Source organism: Hyaena hyaena, unplaced genomic scaffold (assembly GCF_003009895.1).
Source record: "Hyaena hyaena isolate Hyena2069 unplaced genomic scaffold, ASM300989v1 scaffold_64, whole genome shotgun sequence".
Lineage (NCBI taxonomy): Eukaryota > Metazoa > Chordata > Mammalia > Carnivora > Hyaenidae > Hyaena > Hyaena hyaena.
The window spans coordinates 96667-116085 of NW_024080698.1; the positions used below are offsets into that span (position 1 = coordinate 96667).

Sequence of the window (19419 nt, forward strand, 5' to 3'; positions counted from 1 at the left end):
GCTTTGATTAAATGCTGAAAGGAAATGATTTAGCCACCTGCATGAAGTCAGAGGCTTCAAGTGTACTAAAAGGATGATTTTAGATTCTCCTGACAAGAAGTGGGATCATATCCCATCTGATCCCTTTCCTGTTCACATTGTGGTTATTCATTATAATTGAGTAGTAATGATGACAGTGTTTATGGCAGTGGTTTTTACATATATCCACATGTGCACATATCCACACACATGTGTATGTGCTTTCCATGATGGTTTAGAGTGGTTAACTCAGTTGGAAGCCATTAAGTGTCAGTCAACAACGGATTTTAAAGAAAATCTCCATTTATTCTGGAAATTCAAAGTTGGCATCAGGGGAGAGCATCCATTGTGTTGATCTATATTTGATTACTACAGACAGAAAACAACCGAATTCATGCATTATGGATTTAAACCTGTATATTTCTGGGGCACCTGGGTGACTCAGTCACTTAAGCATCTGACTCTTGGTTTCGACTCAGGTCATGATCTCATGGTTTGCAGGTTCGAGCCCCACAGTGGTCTCTGCGCTGACACCTTGGAGCCTGCTTGGGATTCTGTCTTTCCCCTTCTCTCTGCCTCTCCCCTGCTCGCTGTCTCTTTCTCTCTCTCCCCCCCCCCAAAGTAAATAAATCTAAAAAAAAAAAAAAAGAAACTTGTATTTACTCCATACAGAACACAAACATTACTTGATCACTTTATGTTTATCAAAGATTAAATGCTGTAGGTACCACTGAAATATAAAGAGAGCAGCTTTTTTTCTTGTAATGCCCCCGTCTTACTCATTTATTTTCATTGACCAGGCAGAAAGTTTGGAAAATTATATTCCCCCTTTTCTGTCTTCTCAGTATCGTCAGTGAAGCAGGGGCATCGATCTACAGTGTCAGCCCTGAAGCTAACAAAGAGATGCCAGGGCTGGACCCGAACTTGAGAAGTGCAGGTAAGAGACTATGAGCCATCCCAGAAGCATGTGATTGATTGTCATAGTTTGAACTTACATTTTCAGCCAGCAAAATATTTAGCAGCTATATCTGTAAGAATCGGCATGCTAGGAAGAAAGTGGTTGATTAGGATAATAATTAGAATTATGGAACAGCAGAGGAAGAATACAAAAAATCAGCCCCAAATGTCTTTAGTAAAAACTAAATGCTTGAGAGTTAATAGTAAAATTAATAAGACACTTGAAGGTCTCTTATTATTACTATAAAATATTACTTTTATAGCTTTTTATTGGCAAAAAGTAATATACTAACCTAAATATATTTACATTGCAAATTAAACATGCACAGTTTATTACTAAATATTTGTCAGATAACCAGTTTCTCCTGTCTTACTACTAGGGGTTGTCATTTAATATTTAAAACCTCCTGCTTTGATTTTAGTTGCATTAAGTTGCTTTGTGGAATAGTTAAAATCTTGTGGGTGAAGAAATTAAGATAGTTCGATGTGTCTTGTGAAGGTAATTTGTATTATAAGCAAAATATTAAATCTGGTCGGAACGTTTTTCTCTGTAATACGTGCATACTTAGACTACTTTGTTAGAAAGGGACTTTAAAAAAATTTGTAACTTCAAATTCCCTGGGTATTCTTCAAGTTTCACTGGCTTTTCTTGAAATTTGTACTTAGAGATATATATTTGAAAATTGTCGCATTAATCTGAGGCTAAAAACCTATTTCTTACATCCAAAAGAGCTTGTAGTTTCCCTTTCATTGTTTGCTCCATGATACAGTCCCCTGCCTAACACAGTCATCTTCTCAAACTCACATCCCAGCTCAAAATTTTGCTCTTTCTGTGCAACTTTTCCCTGTCGCAGCAGTTCATTGCGGGCTTTGCCTCCTTGCCAGGCACCTGTTTGGTACTTACTTTGTAAGAACAACAGCATCAGTAATAGGAGGAGGAGGGGATACAGTGATCCTGTTGGGAGCTGCTAACACTCATCTTTTTTAAGCAGTAAATAATATGTGAAACATTGTGGTAAATGCATTACCAGGATTATTTGGTTTTATTCTCATCACTGCCTTTTGAGACATTGATTATTCTCACTTTACAGATGAGGAAACCAAGGCCATATAACCAATAAGTGTATATATATATGTACTTCTGTAATAAAAGAATACTTTTCTTCCTTAAAAACTAAACTTCAAAACCTTCCAAGTTGGTGGCACTGAAAGATCATCTTCCAACAGAACATTTGAAAGACGTACCGTCTAGGGGGTGGCAGTCTCTCCCACCTCCCACTGCTGTGGCAGCTGCCATTTCCTCTTCACCACTGCCCTGCATGGGTGTGTCATTGTTGTGGGTGACACAGGATTACAACATCCTGACAGGACTCTCTGAAATTAGGAGATAATAAAAAAGGAACCATTACATGTCCTAGTTACTCAGATTCCCAAAGCTGGCTGTGTCTTCAGCATGTGATTCACTGCAGCTATGCCTTCCTTCTGTGCGTCAGCTTGCTTTCATATGGAAGTGACTGTTTGATCCATGTCAACTCGAAAAATCCACCTACACATTTTGAGTCTTCCAGAGTTGTCCTGAAGGCGAAGGCTTTGCAAGAAGCTCAGAGTCTCCATTGTTGGTTTTCTAGGGCCCTTCCTTTTCAATTCCTGATTTTTACTGGAGGTCCTTCTCTTTCCTAGTGATCGAAGCCAGGGATGACTTTATACTTCATTTGAGATCTGTGTTACCTATGAGTGTGGGTTTTACTTTTCAATCCACCGTAAGTGTACTCTGTCTGAATGTAACAGAAACTTAACATGCATATGTAAGATGACATTCAAATTACTACACCTTCTGACCAGTTTGTCAGCTTATTGAAGGCAGAGGTTACCCTTATATATGCTTATAGTCCCCCATAATCAGTTCATCATACACAAGAGGCATTTAAGTCGGATAGATAGAATAGTGGGTAAGTGATATTAAAACGTTTATTATAGACTTCTGACTTAAAATAGAAGATTGAGTACACCTGTTACTCCTTTACTCCTTTCTGAACTCCCACCAAAGTGACAGCAACGTGACAGAAAGAAGGCATAAACTCAGGACAGGGAGGAGGGGAGAGGAAAGAACAGCAACAGTCATTTTGAAGCTAGAAAGCAGATGGTGGAATAAAAAGTAGTGTAGCCAACCTGAGAGGGTCGAATACTAAGAGAACAAACATGCAGAATACGGAACTAACCTGAAATGATCATGGAACCTTTATAGGTTCAGGAAATGCACCCAGGTTACCTTTAGAAGTATCTTGGGAGGGCTGTGGGTGGGTCTAAAGTAAGAGGATTGATTGAAAGTTTTGTTTAAAGGGCAAGCATCATTTATGAATTTTGAAAAGCTTTAACTAGTCAGGTAACCACAACCACTAACACCACAACCAAGGTAAAGAGTATTTTTATTAGGTCAACAGATTTGTCAGCTTCTTGTTAAGAAATGTAATTACTAATTAGGGGCTCAAGATCATTTCTTAAAAGTACATGTTAATAAGCTTTGTAATGAAAAAAATTCTTATTTGGAGTTGTTGAATGAAAAAAGACCGCACTGGGAAACTTCACTTACTTTCCTCTGTTGCTGCCTAATGGCAAGAGGAAGGATAAAATGAGGTGAGTATTGGACTTTAGAAACAAAAATTTCCACTTTGGGGTGCCTGGGTGGCTCAGTCATTTGAGCATCTGACTCTTGATTTTAGCTTGGGTCATGATCTTGTGGTTCATGATATCAAGTCCTGCATCAGGCTCTGCGCTCACAGCCAAGAGGAGCCTGCTTGGGATTCTCTCTCTGCCCCTCCCCCCACCTTCTCTCTCTCTCTCTCTCTCTCTCTCAAAATGAATAATCATTAAAAAACAAATAAAAATTTCCACTTTGATATTCTTAGATAACAGACTAAAGCAAATTTTTAAACAACAGAATAAGACAAATTTTTTTAAATTTCATGAACCTTGAGATCATGACCTGAGCCAGAATTAAGAATTGGCTTAGCCGCCCAGGTGCCCGCAGAATAAGGCAAACTTTTAGGAGAACACAGTTTAGTATAGTCCTTTAAGCAGTAAGTTTATTTGCTTTAAGAGCTTTAAGATTCTAGATATTTCATAAAACTGAAGACCAAAACCTATAGAACCCTTTTTATCCTTCAGATAGAAGGTACATTATGGAGAGGGAAACGGTTCTTTCAAGAGTGCCACGTGTGGTGGGACAGGTTGTGCACTGTACATCCTACCTAACCGCATGCCGTAGCTCTGGTTGCTAACCTTTTAGCACTCAGTCTGTGCCCCCCTCCCCTCCTTTTGGTGTAGCTAACAGAATTTTTCCCTTTGTCTCAATAGCAGTTTAGTTGTCTCTTCTTACATCGAGTTACCTTACCACCATTTAACAAGTTACCGTATTTTAAAGACTAAATTCCTATGTATCCTTTTTGTCTTCTTTTCATTGGTCTATCTAATGTGCCACAATGCAAGACGCTTTCAATTAATAATGTGATTTGCTTTAATCTTCTTTTAACGGCACTTTTCTTTTTTTGTTTTTTATTTATTTTTTAATTTGTTTTTGAGAGAGACAGACAGACAGAGTGTGAGCAAGGGAGTGGCAGAGAGAGAGGGAGACACAGAATCTGAACCCGGCTCCGGGCTCTGATCTGTCAGCACAGTCTGATGTGGGGCTCGAACTCAGAACCACGAGATCATGACCTGAACCGAAGTTGGATGCTTAACCAGCTGAGCCACCCAGGTGCCCCTTAATGGTGTTTTACTTAGGCATTTCTTTTTTTTTTTCATATAAATTTTAAAGCCATTTAATTAATATTTTTAAAACTCTAGGATATAAAGTGAACTTCTATTAAATTGGCACTTTCATCTAAGTTCTATACACTATTTTTATTACTCGCAGGCAACATAGAGTAAATGAATTGTCCTCAATGGTACTTTCTTATTGGTTGTTGATGGCATATGGTACTGCTTAGTCATTACCTGGGTGTCTTTTAAAACCAGCCAATTGAAGTCTTATTAGTTTTGATATTTTTTCAGTTGACTTGTTTTGGTTTTCTAGGTAGTCAGTCATCATCTGCAAATCATCCATCATCATCATCATCATCTCGTTTCTATCTTTTTGGTAATTGTACCTTCTTTTTTTTCTTGTCCAGTTGCGTTGACTAGAATTTCCTGAACAGTGGTGAATAGTAACAATGATACAGAGATATACAGATATGTAGGCAAAATAGTATTTGGCATACTTTTGGATATACCACATTTTAAAAATACAGGGGTGCCTGGATGACTCAGTCGGTTAAGTGTCCGACCCTTGATTTCAGCTCAGGTCATGATCTCACAATTCATGAGTTCACGCCCCACATCGGGCTCTGCACTGACAGTGCAAAGTCTGCTTAGGATTCCCTGTCTCTCTCTGTCTCTCTCTCTCTCTCTCTCTCTCTGTCTCTCTCTCAAAATAAATAAACTTAAAAAAATAAAAATACATAACCACTTCATTGAGATGTAACTTACACAGCCCTTTTAAAGTGGGAAAGTTGGTATGTTTTAATGCAGTCAGAATTGTGCAGCCATCACCTCTATCTAACTGTGGAACATTTTCATCACTCCAGATAGAAACCCAGCACCCATTAGCAACAGTCTCCCTTGCCCTCTTTCCCTCACCCTTTGATAAATACTAATCTACTTTCTGTCTGTATGGATTGGCCTATTGCAGTCACTTAACATGAATGGAATCATTACAACATGTGGTCTTTCGTACCTGGCTTCTTCCACTTAGCATAATGTTTTCAAGGTTCATTCACTCTGTAGCATGTATCAGCACTTCATTCCTTCCCATTCCCAAATAACTTTCCATTGTATGGGTATACCACATTTTGTTCATCTGTTGATAGATATTTGGGTTGCTTTCACTTTTTTGGCTGTTATAAATAATGCTGCTATGAACATTCATGAACAACATTTTATGTAGACATATGTTTTCATTTTTCTTGAGTGTATACCACCTAGGAGTAAAAATTGGGGGACATACGGTAATTCTATGTTAAACATTTTCTAGAATTTTTTTTTCTATCTAGTGCTATACTTTCCTCCCTGTTTATTCTGTCTCTTTCCCTCGGTCAACATTTTCTTCTCTATCTCACAATGTGAATATGCCCCCAAGTTTTGGGCCACGACTCTTCCTTTCTCTTCATTCTCTTTATCAGCATTCCATACAATTTCCTTTACCTGAGCTACCTATCTGTCTCTTACCTTCAGGAGTATGTTGTTAACCTGATCATTCTCAACCCATAGGTAGGCATTACTTCTTTTAATTAAATAACTCCTTTCATGTGTACTCTGACAATACTATCTTCTCTTGAAAGCCCAGACATAGAACTTTCTAATGCTATGTTAAACAGTGTTTAAATTATCTCCTTCAGGAACAGTGAACATCCTTCAAATGAACAATGGGCATTTTCCTCCTTCCTCCTGCCTCCAATTTCATCTTTGCTTGTGTTTTTTTGCTTTATAGAGTGAGTAGCATCTGAAAGCAAAATACCAGTTCTGGAAATATTAGGATCTGTGTAACGGTTGTTTATTGAGGACACTGTAATTCCAGAGGCTCTTAGGACTTACTGGAGAACTGTCATTTCCAGTTTATTGTTGCTGCATTTAGCAATATCAGGATGAAAAAAGGAGATGCTAGCAGTGAACCAGTTAGGAGGGAACCAGGTAGAAAATAAGCTAAAATCCTTTTGTGTATTTATAAACTTCTAAAAATATGGAATCTGCTCACACTTAACAGCTTATACAACTGCTCTAATCAGTTTCTAAGTATAGATTTTCATAATGTGCCTTTTCCTGAAGGGGTAGATTTGAGAGATTTACCTATTAATAGCTTTTATTTCTTTTTTCTTTTTTTCTTTTTTTAAAATTTCTGATATTGCCTTACTGCAATGAATGTTCTGATGCCTGTATCTTTCACTTGGTTTACTGTTTTGGGTTATTGTCTTATTTCTTCTTCTTATTTTTTTTTTAATCTGAAAGTATTTTGACAAGGTCTGTATGTGTTTGAAAATCAGTCTTATTGGATTATACGTTTAAAGGCTAGAATAAAGGAATGCTATTTGCTTTCAGAGACTCTGAGATGTTTCCCTGGTGGCACCTGTTCTTACTGTGTAATTATACGTGTGATTCCTGGGGGGAGGCATTTCCCCTGTAACCTGCAGTGCTTGCGCTCTTTAACCTTTGTGAGGTTTGATAAGAAAATGTATGTGAAGGCCTTGGCGTCCCCATCTCTCCGGTGGAAATAGGCAGATTGTACGACACCAGCTTATCACTCTCTAAGCTGGCTCTGTAAGCTGCCGTTGTCACTGTATGTTAGAAGTAGTAATACAGAAAAAAAAGAAAAAGAAGTAATAATACAGATATGAAAAAGACTTGACTGACCATGCCGTCAACTTGATGCTCAGAGTTGGTCTTATCTGTGAGGAAGAGGTGATACAAATCAGTGACAAGAGAACTTGATAGTCCCTTGCATGAGGTGGCTTCTGTTGCCAGACCTTGAACACTTTCACGTAAGAACAGGCATGGGATCTCCTTTGATGACCTTCGTGTTTTCACTCAGTGGGTTAATATTTCATCCAGCCTTGTATGTAAGTAGATGACACCCACTAGCTTTCTTGAATTTAGAAAAAAGCTGTTTGTATGTAAGGACCCAGTGTAACTATACTACTTGGGAAAAAGAAAAAAAAAATGCTGTCTTTGGAAGCATTCTTAATATTCATATGGAATTTCTTCTCTCCAGCTTAATCTATCTTTTAATCTAAATTAGATATGAAATTTTGTTAACATTTTGTAAAAAAAGATGACAATAAATGATGACCAACTAAAACCATGACAACAGATAAGAGCATGTTTGAAGCTAACTCAAATCTCTTGAACATGGATTGTGATGTTGAAGAAAGGGTTGTGATTTAGAACTGAGTGGGTTGAGAGGCAAGCATTTAAGACTCAGATCACAATCTTGCGGTCATAGTTAAGGCAATGCATCTGTGTTCAACAGGCAACTGACTTGGTCTCTGGTTGCAGTAAGATATGATTCCATCAGTTACTCATCATGATTAGGATCTTGTCCTAATAACATTTGATATGCAAATGTATGTCATAATGAGGATTATTTAAAAGTAAAACAAATATCTACTTGTTTGTTAAAGTGTGAGGTGCCCTACTATGCTGTGTTTAAAGAATGAGCAGATAACTGCGTAAGTATAGCATCTGTTTTCTCGTGTTCCCAAATGTATAACCTTTCACCCTGTTTGTGCTCAGGAATGCCTAGGAATCTTGGTAACAAAATTAATCCTGAAATTTTGCATTTGCTTTTTTGTGTGGGAAAAAAAGAAACTTTGAAACTGAGTTAAATTGCTGGTCTCCCCATGTGGGGAAAGAGGGAAGGAATTAAGAGGATGTAACATAAGTAATTATCTGGATACTGCTTTTCGCATTAAGCCATACTTATTTTCTGTTTTTTTCAGTTTCCATAGCAAGGCGTGTACAAGACCCATTAGCTGAGCTGGTGAAAATTGAGCCGAAGCACATTGGAGTTGGAATGTACCAGGTAAAGCAGCGTGGGTCATTTACTTTATGAAATTCGTCAAGAGTATGCAAGCCTGGCATCGTAATTAGGTGTCAGTGGGAACAGATTCCCACTTTCAAAGGTTTTACAGTTTATGGGAAGGTAGTTGGGAGTTATGTTATTAGGGAACGAGGGAATTTTTTTTCGGGTGTTTATGGTTTGGATCAAGATTTAGAATTGACTGTAGTCTGATTTGAAGACTATTAAACCATTAGATCCAACTAGTAGCTTAATCCAGAGAGCCTCTCCTTTTACCATTATTATAAAAAAAGGAGAGGCTATGAAGCAAGGTGGGTATGTTGGCTCTTTGTGTAAACCAGTATGAAATATTGATCTTTATTGATCTTTGAGGAAGAAGCCTTTGGTACCTACTGTGCCTTATTTCTTTTTTCTGTTCCTACTTGATTATTATAATTAATTTTTGGTCATTACCCAGTATGAGCTAAAGCTTTTCCGTTGTTACCATGTAGCAATAATAGTAGTGTGGCTTCTTGTTATTACTGTATTTTCAGTTCTTGAGGTTGTTTGTGTTCGTTGGGCAATCAACGACAAAACTCACTCTTTGCAAAGCAAATCCATGTTAGTGTGTCTTTACAAACCTTGAGTTGAATTAGTTTTCTCTTCAGTGAAAGTCTTTTTTAAACATGAAATGAATATTACTTTCTGTGTAATTTTCATGGGATTTGAGTGCTAGGTACTATACTTTTGTCTAAGGAAATGTATTAGGGCATGGAATCTGTGACCACTAGAAATGGAAGAGATGTTAGAAATCACTTGACAGAGAAGGAACCTATGCCCTATAGTAGTTAGGATTTTTACTCAGAATCACACATTGGCAAAGCCTGAACTGACCTGTCATATACTAGACTTAACTGGGAGTTTTCCCATTTTATTGACTGAGCCAGCCAAGGTGTTCTTTTCTTTTCTTTTCTTTTTTAATTTTTTAAGTTTATTTATTTATTTTGAGAGAGGCAGAGAGAGTACAAGTGGGGGCGGGGCAGAGAGAGAGAGAGGGAGACAGAGAATCCATTAATAACTAAATGAAAACACGGAATGTTTAATCCCAAGCAGGCACTGCACTGTTAGCTTGGAGCCCGATGTGGGGCTTGACCTCCCAAAACTGTGAGATCATGACCTGAACTGAAACCAAGAGTCAGACACTTAACCGACTGAGCCACCCAGGTGCCCCCCATTTTTCTTAATGTTTGTTTATTTTGAGAGAGAGAGCAGAAGCGAGCAGGGGAGGGGTAGAGAAAGGGGGGGAAGAGAGAATCCCAAACAGGCTCTCCGCTGACAGCAGGACCTACGAACCATGAGATTATGACCTGAGTCGAAGTCAAGAGTTGGAGACTTAACTGACTGAGCCACCCAGGTGCCGCACAATATTCCCATTTTATAGCAAAGTAGACTAAGAGGCATCTAGACCTTTGAATTGACTTGTTCATTTGGGAAGGATTTTTGCTGAAGGGACAGACTTAGCTTTAGATAGATAGAAATGCCTAGTATCTAAGGAGTACAACTATAGCAATTTTATTATATACGTGTTGTAGCTAAGAGGAATTGTAACTATATTAATTCAAGATGAAGTTATGGAATGCCTCAGCAAGGTAGTAGAACAAAGAGAAGTCAAGCTCATAGAACCCAGGCAAGCTAATAAGCCATTGGCATCAAAGAAGTCTTTAATAAATAGCAGAGACCTAACCTCCAGATTCTTCAGATATATAGGATTTAACATGAAAGAGTTTGGAATTCATTCCAGTAGCAGTGAGAAGTAATGGTAGCGCTTTATGCAAGGGAATGGTATGATCCTATTTGTGTTTTTAAACATTGGCTCTGGCTCCTTTGGGGAGAATGACTTAGAAAGGCAGAGGAGAAGTAGTAAGACCAATTCAGAGACTGTTTTACTAGCTCAGGTGAGAGATGATGGTGGCTTAGACAAAGTTAATAGCAGGAGAAATGGAGAGAAGTTAAGTCTATTTTGTAGGGACTACTTGGTAGTAAGTGGAGGAAAGGAAACTGTCCGCAGTTTGCTCCAAGGGTCCTAGTATGTGGATGATGCCTGACTAGAACAGATTTGGTAGGGCTACGATCAGTAATTCAATTGTGGATGCATTAAGTTTGAGATGCCTGTAAGAAATCCTTTAGATGGCAAATAGAAGTTGTATATACAAGTCTGAGATTTAGAGGAATGGCTATATTAACATTGGAGTACGCACTTTTCAGCAAATAATGACACTGAGAAAGTGATCAAGATGGTAAACTGAGCTTATGATATCCTTTAACTATGCTACCACTACTACTGGCATATCTACAACTTGACCTTCCATGAGAGGACAGAGAAACACATACTTACATGAGTAAATTGATAACATGGGAAAAGAAGAAAGGGTTGGTGGATGGAAACTTCAGGAATTCCTGAAAGCTATTAAGCATGAGGGAGCAAAGCCATGGAAAAATAAAACCTGGTGGAGCCATAGCTCAAAATATACAGATCAATAGTGTTCTCAAACCAGAGTCATGGTCAAGAAGTGGGGGAGAGACCTGTAGTATTAGATAAGGAGATGCATATAGAGGCACTAGTCCCATAGGTACTGAGGTAAAGAAACAGTGGAGAGCTTCACAGTACACACATGTGCAGTAAAATGTCTACTTGAGCCTCATAGTTTTTGATCTATGATGTCCATCTTTAAATATATCAGCTTAAAATGGGAGGCAGAAGAAAAAGAAGTGAAGTATTAGGATTCTTTTTCAGGAAAATGAGTAAGATACAGCTTCGCTCTACACTTAGAAGAGCATAATCTGAAATATATGAAGAATAACAACAAATAGGACATTTAATATAAATCATGCAACTAAAAAATTAAAAGTTTATCATTTTCAACCAAAGGCAGAGAAAACAAGGAAGTATAGCAAATAAATAAAAATATATGATGACAGGAGTAAGTATAGGTAATAGGTAAAGGTGAATGGGTTAAATTCCCCTTTTAGTAGAATCTCAGATTTTTAAAAATAAAACACAAGTCTAAGCTGTATGTCTGTGTGAGAGAGTTCTAAAGAAAAAGGCAACCTTGAAATTAGAAATTTGGAGAAAAATATTCCACACAACTGAAAAAGCAAGTCATAGTATTGCTAATATCAGATGAAATAGAATTTAAGGGAAAATGCATTAACCAGGTCAAAAAGGGATATTTCATATTAATAATAGATATACAGTTTCCCAAGAAGATGTAATTGCCCTGAACATTCTATGTTATCCAACAACATAGCTTTAAAACATATGCAGTATTAAAAACTTCTAAAATTAGAGTAAGAGACAAATACATGTTTTTGGTAAGTCTTAATAGACTATAGTATATTAACACATAAAATTTTAAAAACAACTTTATTGATATATAATCACATACCATACGTACATAAATTCACCTATTTCAAATGTACAAGTCAGTGAATTTTTATATAATCAATGGGTTATGAAGCTATTATTGCTATCTAATTTTTGAACATTTTCATCACCCTAAAAGGAAGCCTTAACATCCATTAGCAATTACTCTCCACTGCCCTCTCCTGCCCCAGGCAGTTACTAATCTATTTGTTTTTATAGATATGTCTGTTCTGGGTATTTCATATAACAAGTATCATACAATATGTGGCTTTTTGTGACTGCCTTCTTTCACTTAGTATAATATTTTCAAGGTTTATCCCCGCTGTAACACAAATCATTACTTCATTCTTTTCTTTTTTTTTTTTAAGCTTATTTCTTTATTTTTGAAAGAGAGAGAGAGAGCAAGCATAAGCATGGGAGAGGCAGAGAGAGAAGGGGAGAGAAAGAGAATCTCAAGCAGGCCTTGCACTGTCAGTGCAGAGCCAGATACAGGGCTCGAACTACTAAACTGTAAGATCATGATCTGAGCCGAAACCCAGAGTTGGTCATTTAACTGACTGAGCCACCCAGGGGCCCCACTTCATTCTTTTTTATGGGCAAATAGTATTCCATTGTATGTGTATAGTACCACATTGTGTCTATTAATTTATCATATGATAGAAATTTGGGATGTTTCCATTTTTTGGCTATTATGAGTAATGCTACTATGAACATTCTGTCCAAATTTTTATGATGTATGTTTTCATTTCTCTTGGATATATACCTAGGAGTGTGTTTGCTAGGTCATTTAACACATAAATTTAAAGCTAGATAATGAACTAGGGAAATAATTTGCCACAAACATATATATACATATGATAACTATTTTATTACTAAGGTTTTGTTCTTTTCTTGTTGATTTGCATACAATTGTATGTTGTTTTACATAAAACATTTACATAAAATATATAAAGAGCATCTAGACACCATTTATCATAGATGAAATAAAAATTTCTCTTTAATAGGGCGCCTGGGTGGCTCAGTCGGTTTAGCAACCAACTCTTGGTTTCAGCTCAGGTCATGATCTCACGGTCGTGGGATCGAGCCTTGCATTAGGCTCTGTCTGTGCTGATACCGTGGAGTCTGCCTGTGATTCTCTCTCTCCCTCTCTTTGTGCCCTTCCCTTGCTCTCACTCACTTTCTCAAATATCAAAATAAATAAGTAAACTTAAAAAATGTTTCTCTTTATCAAAGAAACCCAAATTAAACAAGGGGATGATATTTCAATCTAACAATTGAGTAAAGTTGTAATAAAATGGTAAACTGGGCAGTGAGAATGCTACAGTGACATGATCATTCACATAACACTGCTGGTGGGAGTATCAACTGTTATTTCTAGCAAGTAATACCTATCAAGACGCACTTTCAAAGAGTGCACCCCATTGACCTGGTAGTTCCCCTTTTAGGGATCTCTCCTAAGTCCATGTTAAGAACTGCTGATAAGGGTGCCGGGGTGGCTCATTGGGTTCCAGCTCTTGATTTCAGCTCAGGTCAAGATTTTATGGTTCCTGATATTGAGCCCCGTGTCAGGCTCTGCACAGGCAGTATGGAGCCTGCTTGGGATTTTCTCGCTCCCTCTCTCTGCTCCTCCCCTGCCAGTTAGCATGTGCATGCACACTCTCTCTCAAAAATAAATAAACATTAGGGGCGCCTGGGTGGCTCAGTCAGTTAAGCATCTGGCCGGCTCAGGTCATGATCTTGCAGTTTGTGAGTTCAAGCCCCTCATCGGGCTTTGTGCTGACAACTCAGAGCCTGGAGCCTGCTTCAGATTTGGTGTCTCCCTCTCTCTCTGCCCCTCCCCTGTTCATGCTCTGTCTCTCTCTGTCTCTCAAAAATAAATAAATGTTAAAAGAATTTTTAAAAATAGATAGACAGACAGACAGACATTAAAAAAAAAAAGTAGAAAAAAAGAAATGTGGCGTTCCTGGGTGGCTCAGTCAGTTAAGCATTCAACTCTTGACTTCAGGCCAGGTCATGATCTCACAGTTTGTGAGTTTGAGCCCCGCATTGGGGCTCTGTGCTGGCATCATAGAGCCTGCTTGGGATTCTCTCCCTCTTTTTCTGCCCCTCCCCTGCTTGTGCACATTCTCTCTCTCAAAATAAATGAATAAACATAAAAAAAAACACTGCTGGTAAGATATATATACAAGTTTGCTATTATAGCAAAATTATTGGAAGCAACTATAATAGAATAATATATCCATCAATTGAAATATTGTACAACCATTAATACAGGCTTTCAAGAAGGATTTAATGACATGAGAAATTACTCTTGATGTAAGATTTTTAAATGCAATAAATTGATACAGAATAAAGCCAATTTCTGTTTGAAATACATAGATACGCATTTACACTGAAGAAAAAACCTGGTTGATAACTGATACTTATATTTTTGTTGGTGTGATTAGGAGGTTTTATTTTCTTTTTCACTTTTATTCAAACTTTCTGTAGTAATTGTTGTAAAGTATATATCCATGTCCATATCCCAACCAATGGGCTGTTTAATTTTTAAACCTTGACACGATAGACTTCCAATATAACCAGAGTGGGACTGAATTTCTTTTCATTTGGGACCTCTAAATGCTTTTAGTATAAATTTAATACTTAAATTTATTCTGATTTAAAATATAAGTAGCTACACGAACATTGGTGATTTTAAAAACAAAAGCTATCCAAAGAAAGAATGTTAAATACTTAGATGAAATAATGGACTCTATATTATTATTTCAATAGAAACTAAAACGCTTTGGGTTTAATAGCTAAAATGTTAAAGGCAGCATTCCAATCCTTGTCTTAGAAAATAGAGAGACCTGATTTTAAAAACACATGCCTGTCATAATTTCTGGAGAGAGAGGCAGCCAGTGTGGTCGAATGACAGCATATCCCTAACTGACCCCTAAAGACTTCGCTGGAAAGTGGCTTGGTGTTACTCCCAAGAAAACACTGCAGGGTGAGAGCAGGATGATGCAGGGTTGGCTCTGTCAAGATCTGTGGGACATGGGGAGTGTGGTTTAGCTTGGCCTTGTCATATCCTGAGAGCACTACTTAAGTAAGTTGGATTCCCTTGTTATTTATTTCTTCTTTGGACTGTGTTTTAGATACTTTTGTGCTCATTAACACCTCCATTTGTTAATGAGCATGCACAGTGAAGTAGGAAAGACAAAACAGCCCTCTTCCTCCTTTCATGCCCCTCTGTTAGATCCTTACGTGATGTTTGAGAATGAAGTGATGTTCCAAAATGAGTTTTTAGAACCCCTAGTGGATTTTGTGTATCCAGGCTATCTTAATTCCTTATTGTCATGGATAATGGAGAAGTCACTGTAAAAGGAAAATCATCTTCCCAGCTGAGATTTTTCATGGTAGAACTTCAAAGGTGGGAATTTGTATTTTATTTCCCTTCTCTCCCACTGTGGGATCAGTTCTAGGTAAAAACAAAAAAAAAAAACAAAAACAACTCTTCAGTAGTGATGTTACCCTGTTAAAACTACTTTATAGGTAACATAGAGGGATTAAGAAATGTAGTTTTAGTTTAGATCTGTAAAAAAAAGTAATAAGAATTCTGTTTTATATTGTTTGCCCAAATCCTTTTAAACATATTAATCCCTTAATTTTTTGTTATTGTAGATTGGGATATAGGAAAGAGTAGAGTGGACATTCACTTAGATGACTTTTACCTGGATTTTTTGCTCCCGACACTAAAGCAATATTTTGAAGTAGATAAAGCACAGAAGTAAAACATAGAGGAAATTTGTTCTAAAAATCCAGCATCATTTATGTAGATGAGTTCCTTTGCCACAATGTTTTTACAATTTTGTCCCTTAACTGTAAGCCCCAGCTTATGGCCTGTTGTCTAAATCTGGTATTGTAAACGAAAATCAAACTTAGCCTTGCGGCTTCAGATATTTCATTCATTTGTGACCATAACTGAACTATTTCGGTAACTGAACAAAAATAAGTAATTGACTTTGGGAGCATGAATAAACTCATGTGTTAGAATTTGGTAATTATTCTTTAAACTTAGTATTAAAATGTCTATTCTAGGTATTTTTTTTTTCATTTCAGGGTGAATTATCCATCTTTCATTGAAGTATTAGCTTCAGTTTTCTCAGATTCTTAGAAATCCCCAACAATGTAATAAGTCATGTATATATACATACACCCTAGTATAACACCATACTTATCTTTAAAAGAAAAGTGAAATGTTAGTATGATTTGAAGAAACTGTTTTCAGTAATGCCTTAAATTATTAACAATGAAATATCTAATTTCCTTTATCTTTTGTTTGCTTACTCTTTGTATGTCATTGACCTTGGACAATGAAACTAGATCAATTTCAGTTTCTACTCAAGTTCACCTTTTAGTTTTCATACATCAGCACAAAGTGGTAGGATCTCTAAAACATTAAGCTATTTACACAGTGTTTAAAATTAGTAATTGCTTAGGATGATTGAAAAAAAATTACAGAGGACATTAAAAGTACTACAGTAAAGGAAAAGATTGATACATTTTACTGCATTAGAGTCTAAAACATCTCTGGATCATAAAACAATATGTAGAAAATCCACAGCAGAGAGAAGGTACTTGCAACACATATAATCTGTAAAGGACCCAGAATATATAAAGATCTACAAATCAAGAGGAAAAAAGACAACAGTTCATCAGAAAAATATGCAAGGCATATGAACAGACAATTGACAAAAGCAGAAGGACACACACAAAAAAACCCCAAAATATTTTTTTAAATGATCACTTTCACTAGTGATTGGGGAAAAGCAAACTAAAGCCACCATAGCAAACCTTTCAGGTTGTCAAAACTTAGTCTGACAGTTTGAATATTAGCAACCATGTGGAGTATTGGGAATCTTGTATATAACTTGAAGGAGTATAAATTGGTACAACCTCTTTGGAGAGCATTAGGTATTAATAAAGCTAGTGATGGGGATTCTTTTCAGGTCAACAGTTCTGTTGCTTGATATACATAGCCTTGAGAATTTTCTGAAATGTGCACAGGAAGACATGTATAAGAAATTTATTGAGGTACTATTTATAGCAGTGAAAATTTGGAAACAGTATGTCCAACAACTGGAAAACAGAAAAATAAACTAGGGTATACTGAGACAGTGGAATATTATATAGGAGTGAAGATTACCCAGTTAGAACTATGGTAGTAATATGGATATACTTCATAAGTATGTACAGTATTATATGACTGGTATAAAATTTTAAAATATGAAAAATAATACTGCATACTCTTTGTGAATACCAGCATCTATAGTAAGAATGTAGAAATGAGCACTGGAATTTACGATTGTGGTTACCTTGGGTGGGGCATGGAATGGGAGTTGGAGTTGGTTCCGGTTGGTTTTACTTTCTTGCATGCACACGCATGTCTGTGTGTGTGTGTGTGTGTGTGTGTGTGTGTGTGTGTGTGTGTGAGACTGTGACAGTAAAGATTTAAAGAGTAAAAAAAAAACAGCTATTTTCAAATTTCAGTGAAAATGAAAACACATCTGATATTAAATTCCATTTCTCTTCATAATCTTCCTTGAAATTTTCATTTTTAAGACCCTAATTTTGCACCAAATCAAATACCCTTTAACGCAGAGTGCTAACACTATCTTTAAATTTTTTCTCGTTTCACAAATTTGAATTTTCTTTCTGTACATTTAAAAAATTAAATACTGTTTGTTGGTCCCACTATTTGAAATGCTCATTTCAGAGATATGGCTTAGGACAAAACTGTGGGTGGTTATCTTTCTAGTGCTTATTTACAGGGCAGAGTTAGGTAGTCCGAGGTTTAAGGAATCGTTAGCATGTTATTCTGGTGCCATAATGTGGCTGGCATTCATCTGTACCAGTTTCTTTTAGCTGCTAACTATCCCCCTAACGCTCCTAAACTATCCAAATTAGGAACTTAAGATCAAGCAGGGGAGCTTTTATTTTTATTTTAATGTTTATTAATGAGAGAGAGAGAGAGAGAGAATTTGAAGCAGGCTCCAGGCTGTCAGCACAGAGCCTGATGTGGGGCTCAAACTTGTGAACTATGAGATCATGACCTGAGGCGAAGGCAAACACTTAACCGACTAAGCCACCCTGGTGCGCCAAGCAGGGGAGCTTTTAAAAATAACTATCCTAGGCCACATGCTCAGAGATTTTTGTTTAATTGGTCTGGGGGTTGGGCCCAGTCATTAACAAACATGTTAAAATTCTGCAGGTGATTCTAATATGGAGGCCAAGTTGAGAACCATTGGTTCTTAAAGTACGGTTCCTGGACCAGCAGCATTAGTATCGCCTGAGAACTTGTTAGAAGTGCGTCTTCTTACACCCACTTCCCAGATTTATAGAATTATAAATCCTGGTGGTGGGGCGCTGTCAAGTGTGAAAGACATTGAAAACCTTTCAGAGTCTTGTTAAAATGCAGATTCTGTTTTGGCTGGTCTACGGTGGGATATAAGATTCTGTGTTTCCAGTAAATTCCCAGGTGTTACCAATGCTGTTGGTCTGAGGATTACATCTTGAGTAGCAAGAGACTCTCCTGAAAGCTTCTTGGGCCCCAGCCCAGGCCTGTTGAGTCAGAATCGGATTTTAACAGGATTTCCAGGAATGCACATTACAGTGTATGTAATAGAAGAGGAAAATCAGGACATGCCAACATCTAAGGCATATGAGAATTTGAAGAAGCAAAAATCAACATTGTAAAACGCTGCAAAGATAAAGATAGGATAAAACTGAAAATGTGTCTTCCACAGTTCATTTTTAAAAATGGTGGTGGCCAATCATTTCATTGGAGTAGTAGGAGCAGAAGTCAGATAAAAGCATATTGAAGGCTGAATGGAAGAAGAGCACTTGGAGACATGTATATACAAATCCCTAAAGAAGAGAGGTTTTTAAGGAGGTCACGATTTGAATGCACTTATCTGTTGATAGGAAGGAGGGAGAAGTGAGGGAGAAGTTGAAGATGCTGGAGAGGCAGAAGCTGGAGGCCTGAGGAGATGACACCTAATAACTTCCCTAAGGGAAGGGAATGGACAGGAGTTCAGAAGAGAGAAGCCCCCAGGGTAGCAGGTGGCTGGGAGGTGGGGAAGGGGTGGAAGAGAGCGGGACTGGGAGGGGTTGCTCCCCTACCTGGATAGTTTTATTCTTCTGTGAAGTAGGAGCCTACTGTTCAGTACCCCTTCTTCCGGGGGTGGGGGGGAGGGCGAGGGGAGAAAAACCAAACAACTAATTCTTAAATTTTTGATATCACTGTATTATTTTGTTTACTGTCTGTCTCTTTCTAATGCAGTGCAAACTTTTATGAGGACAGGGTATTTCCACTGTTAAATCCACAGCTCCCAGGGCCTGGCACACATTAGATACGCAGTAAGCACTTGCTGAGTGAATGAATGGTAGAGCA

The 19419-nt window shown here is 37.4% G+C and overlaps 1 protein-coding gene across 1 annotated transcript in view; it reads left to right on the top strand.

The window, feature by feature from the left end:
* SRBD1 (S1 RNA binding domain 1) overlaps nt 1–19419 on the top strand; it is a gene marked incomplete at its 5' end in the record, with an annotated part of 187745 nt that overhangs the window by 95895 nt on the left and 72431 nt on the right. Inside the window, 2 exons of the mRNA XM_039232404.1 lie at nt 864–955; nt 8502–8584. Of these exons, the coding sequence (XP_039088335.1) occupies nt 864–955; nt 8502–8584 (175 nt within the window). The remainder of the gene's footprint in view (nt 1–863; nt 956–8501; nt 8585–19419) is intronic.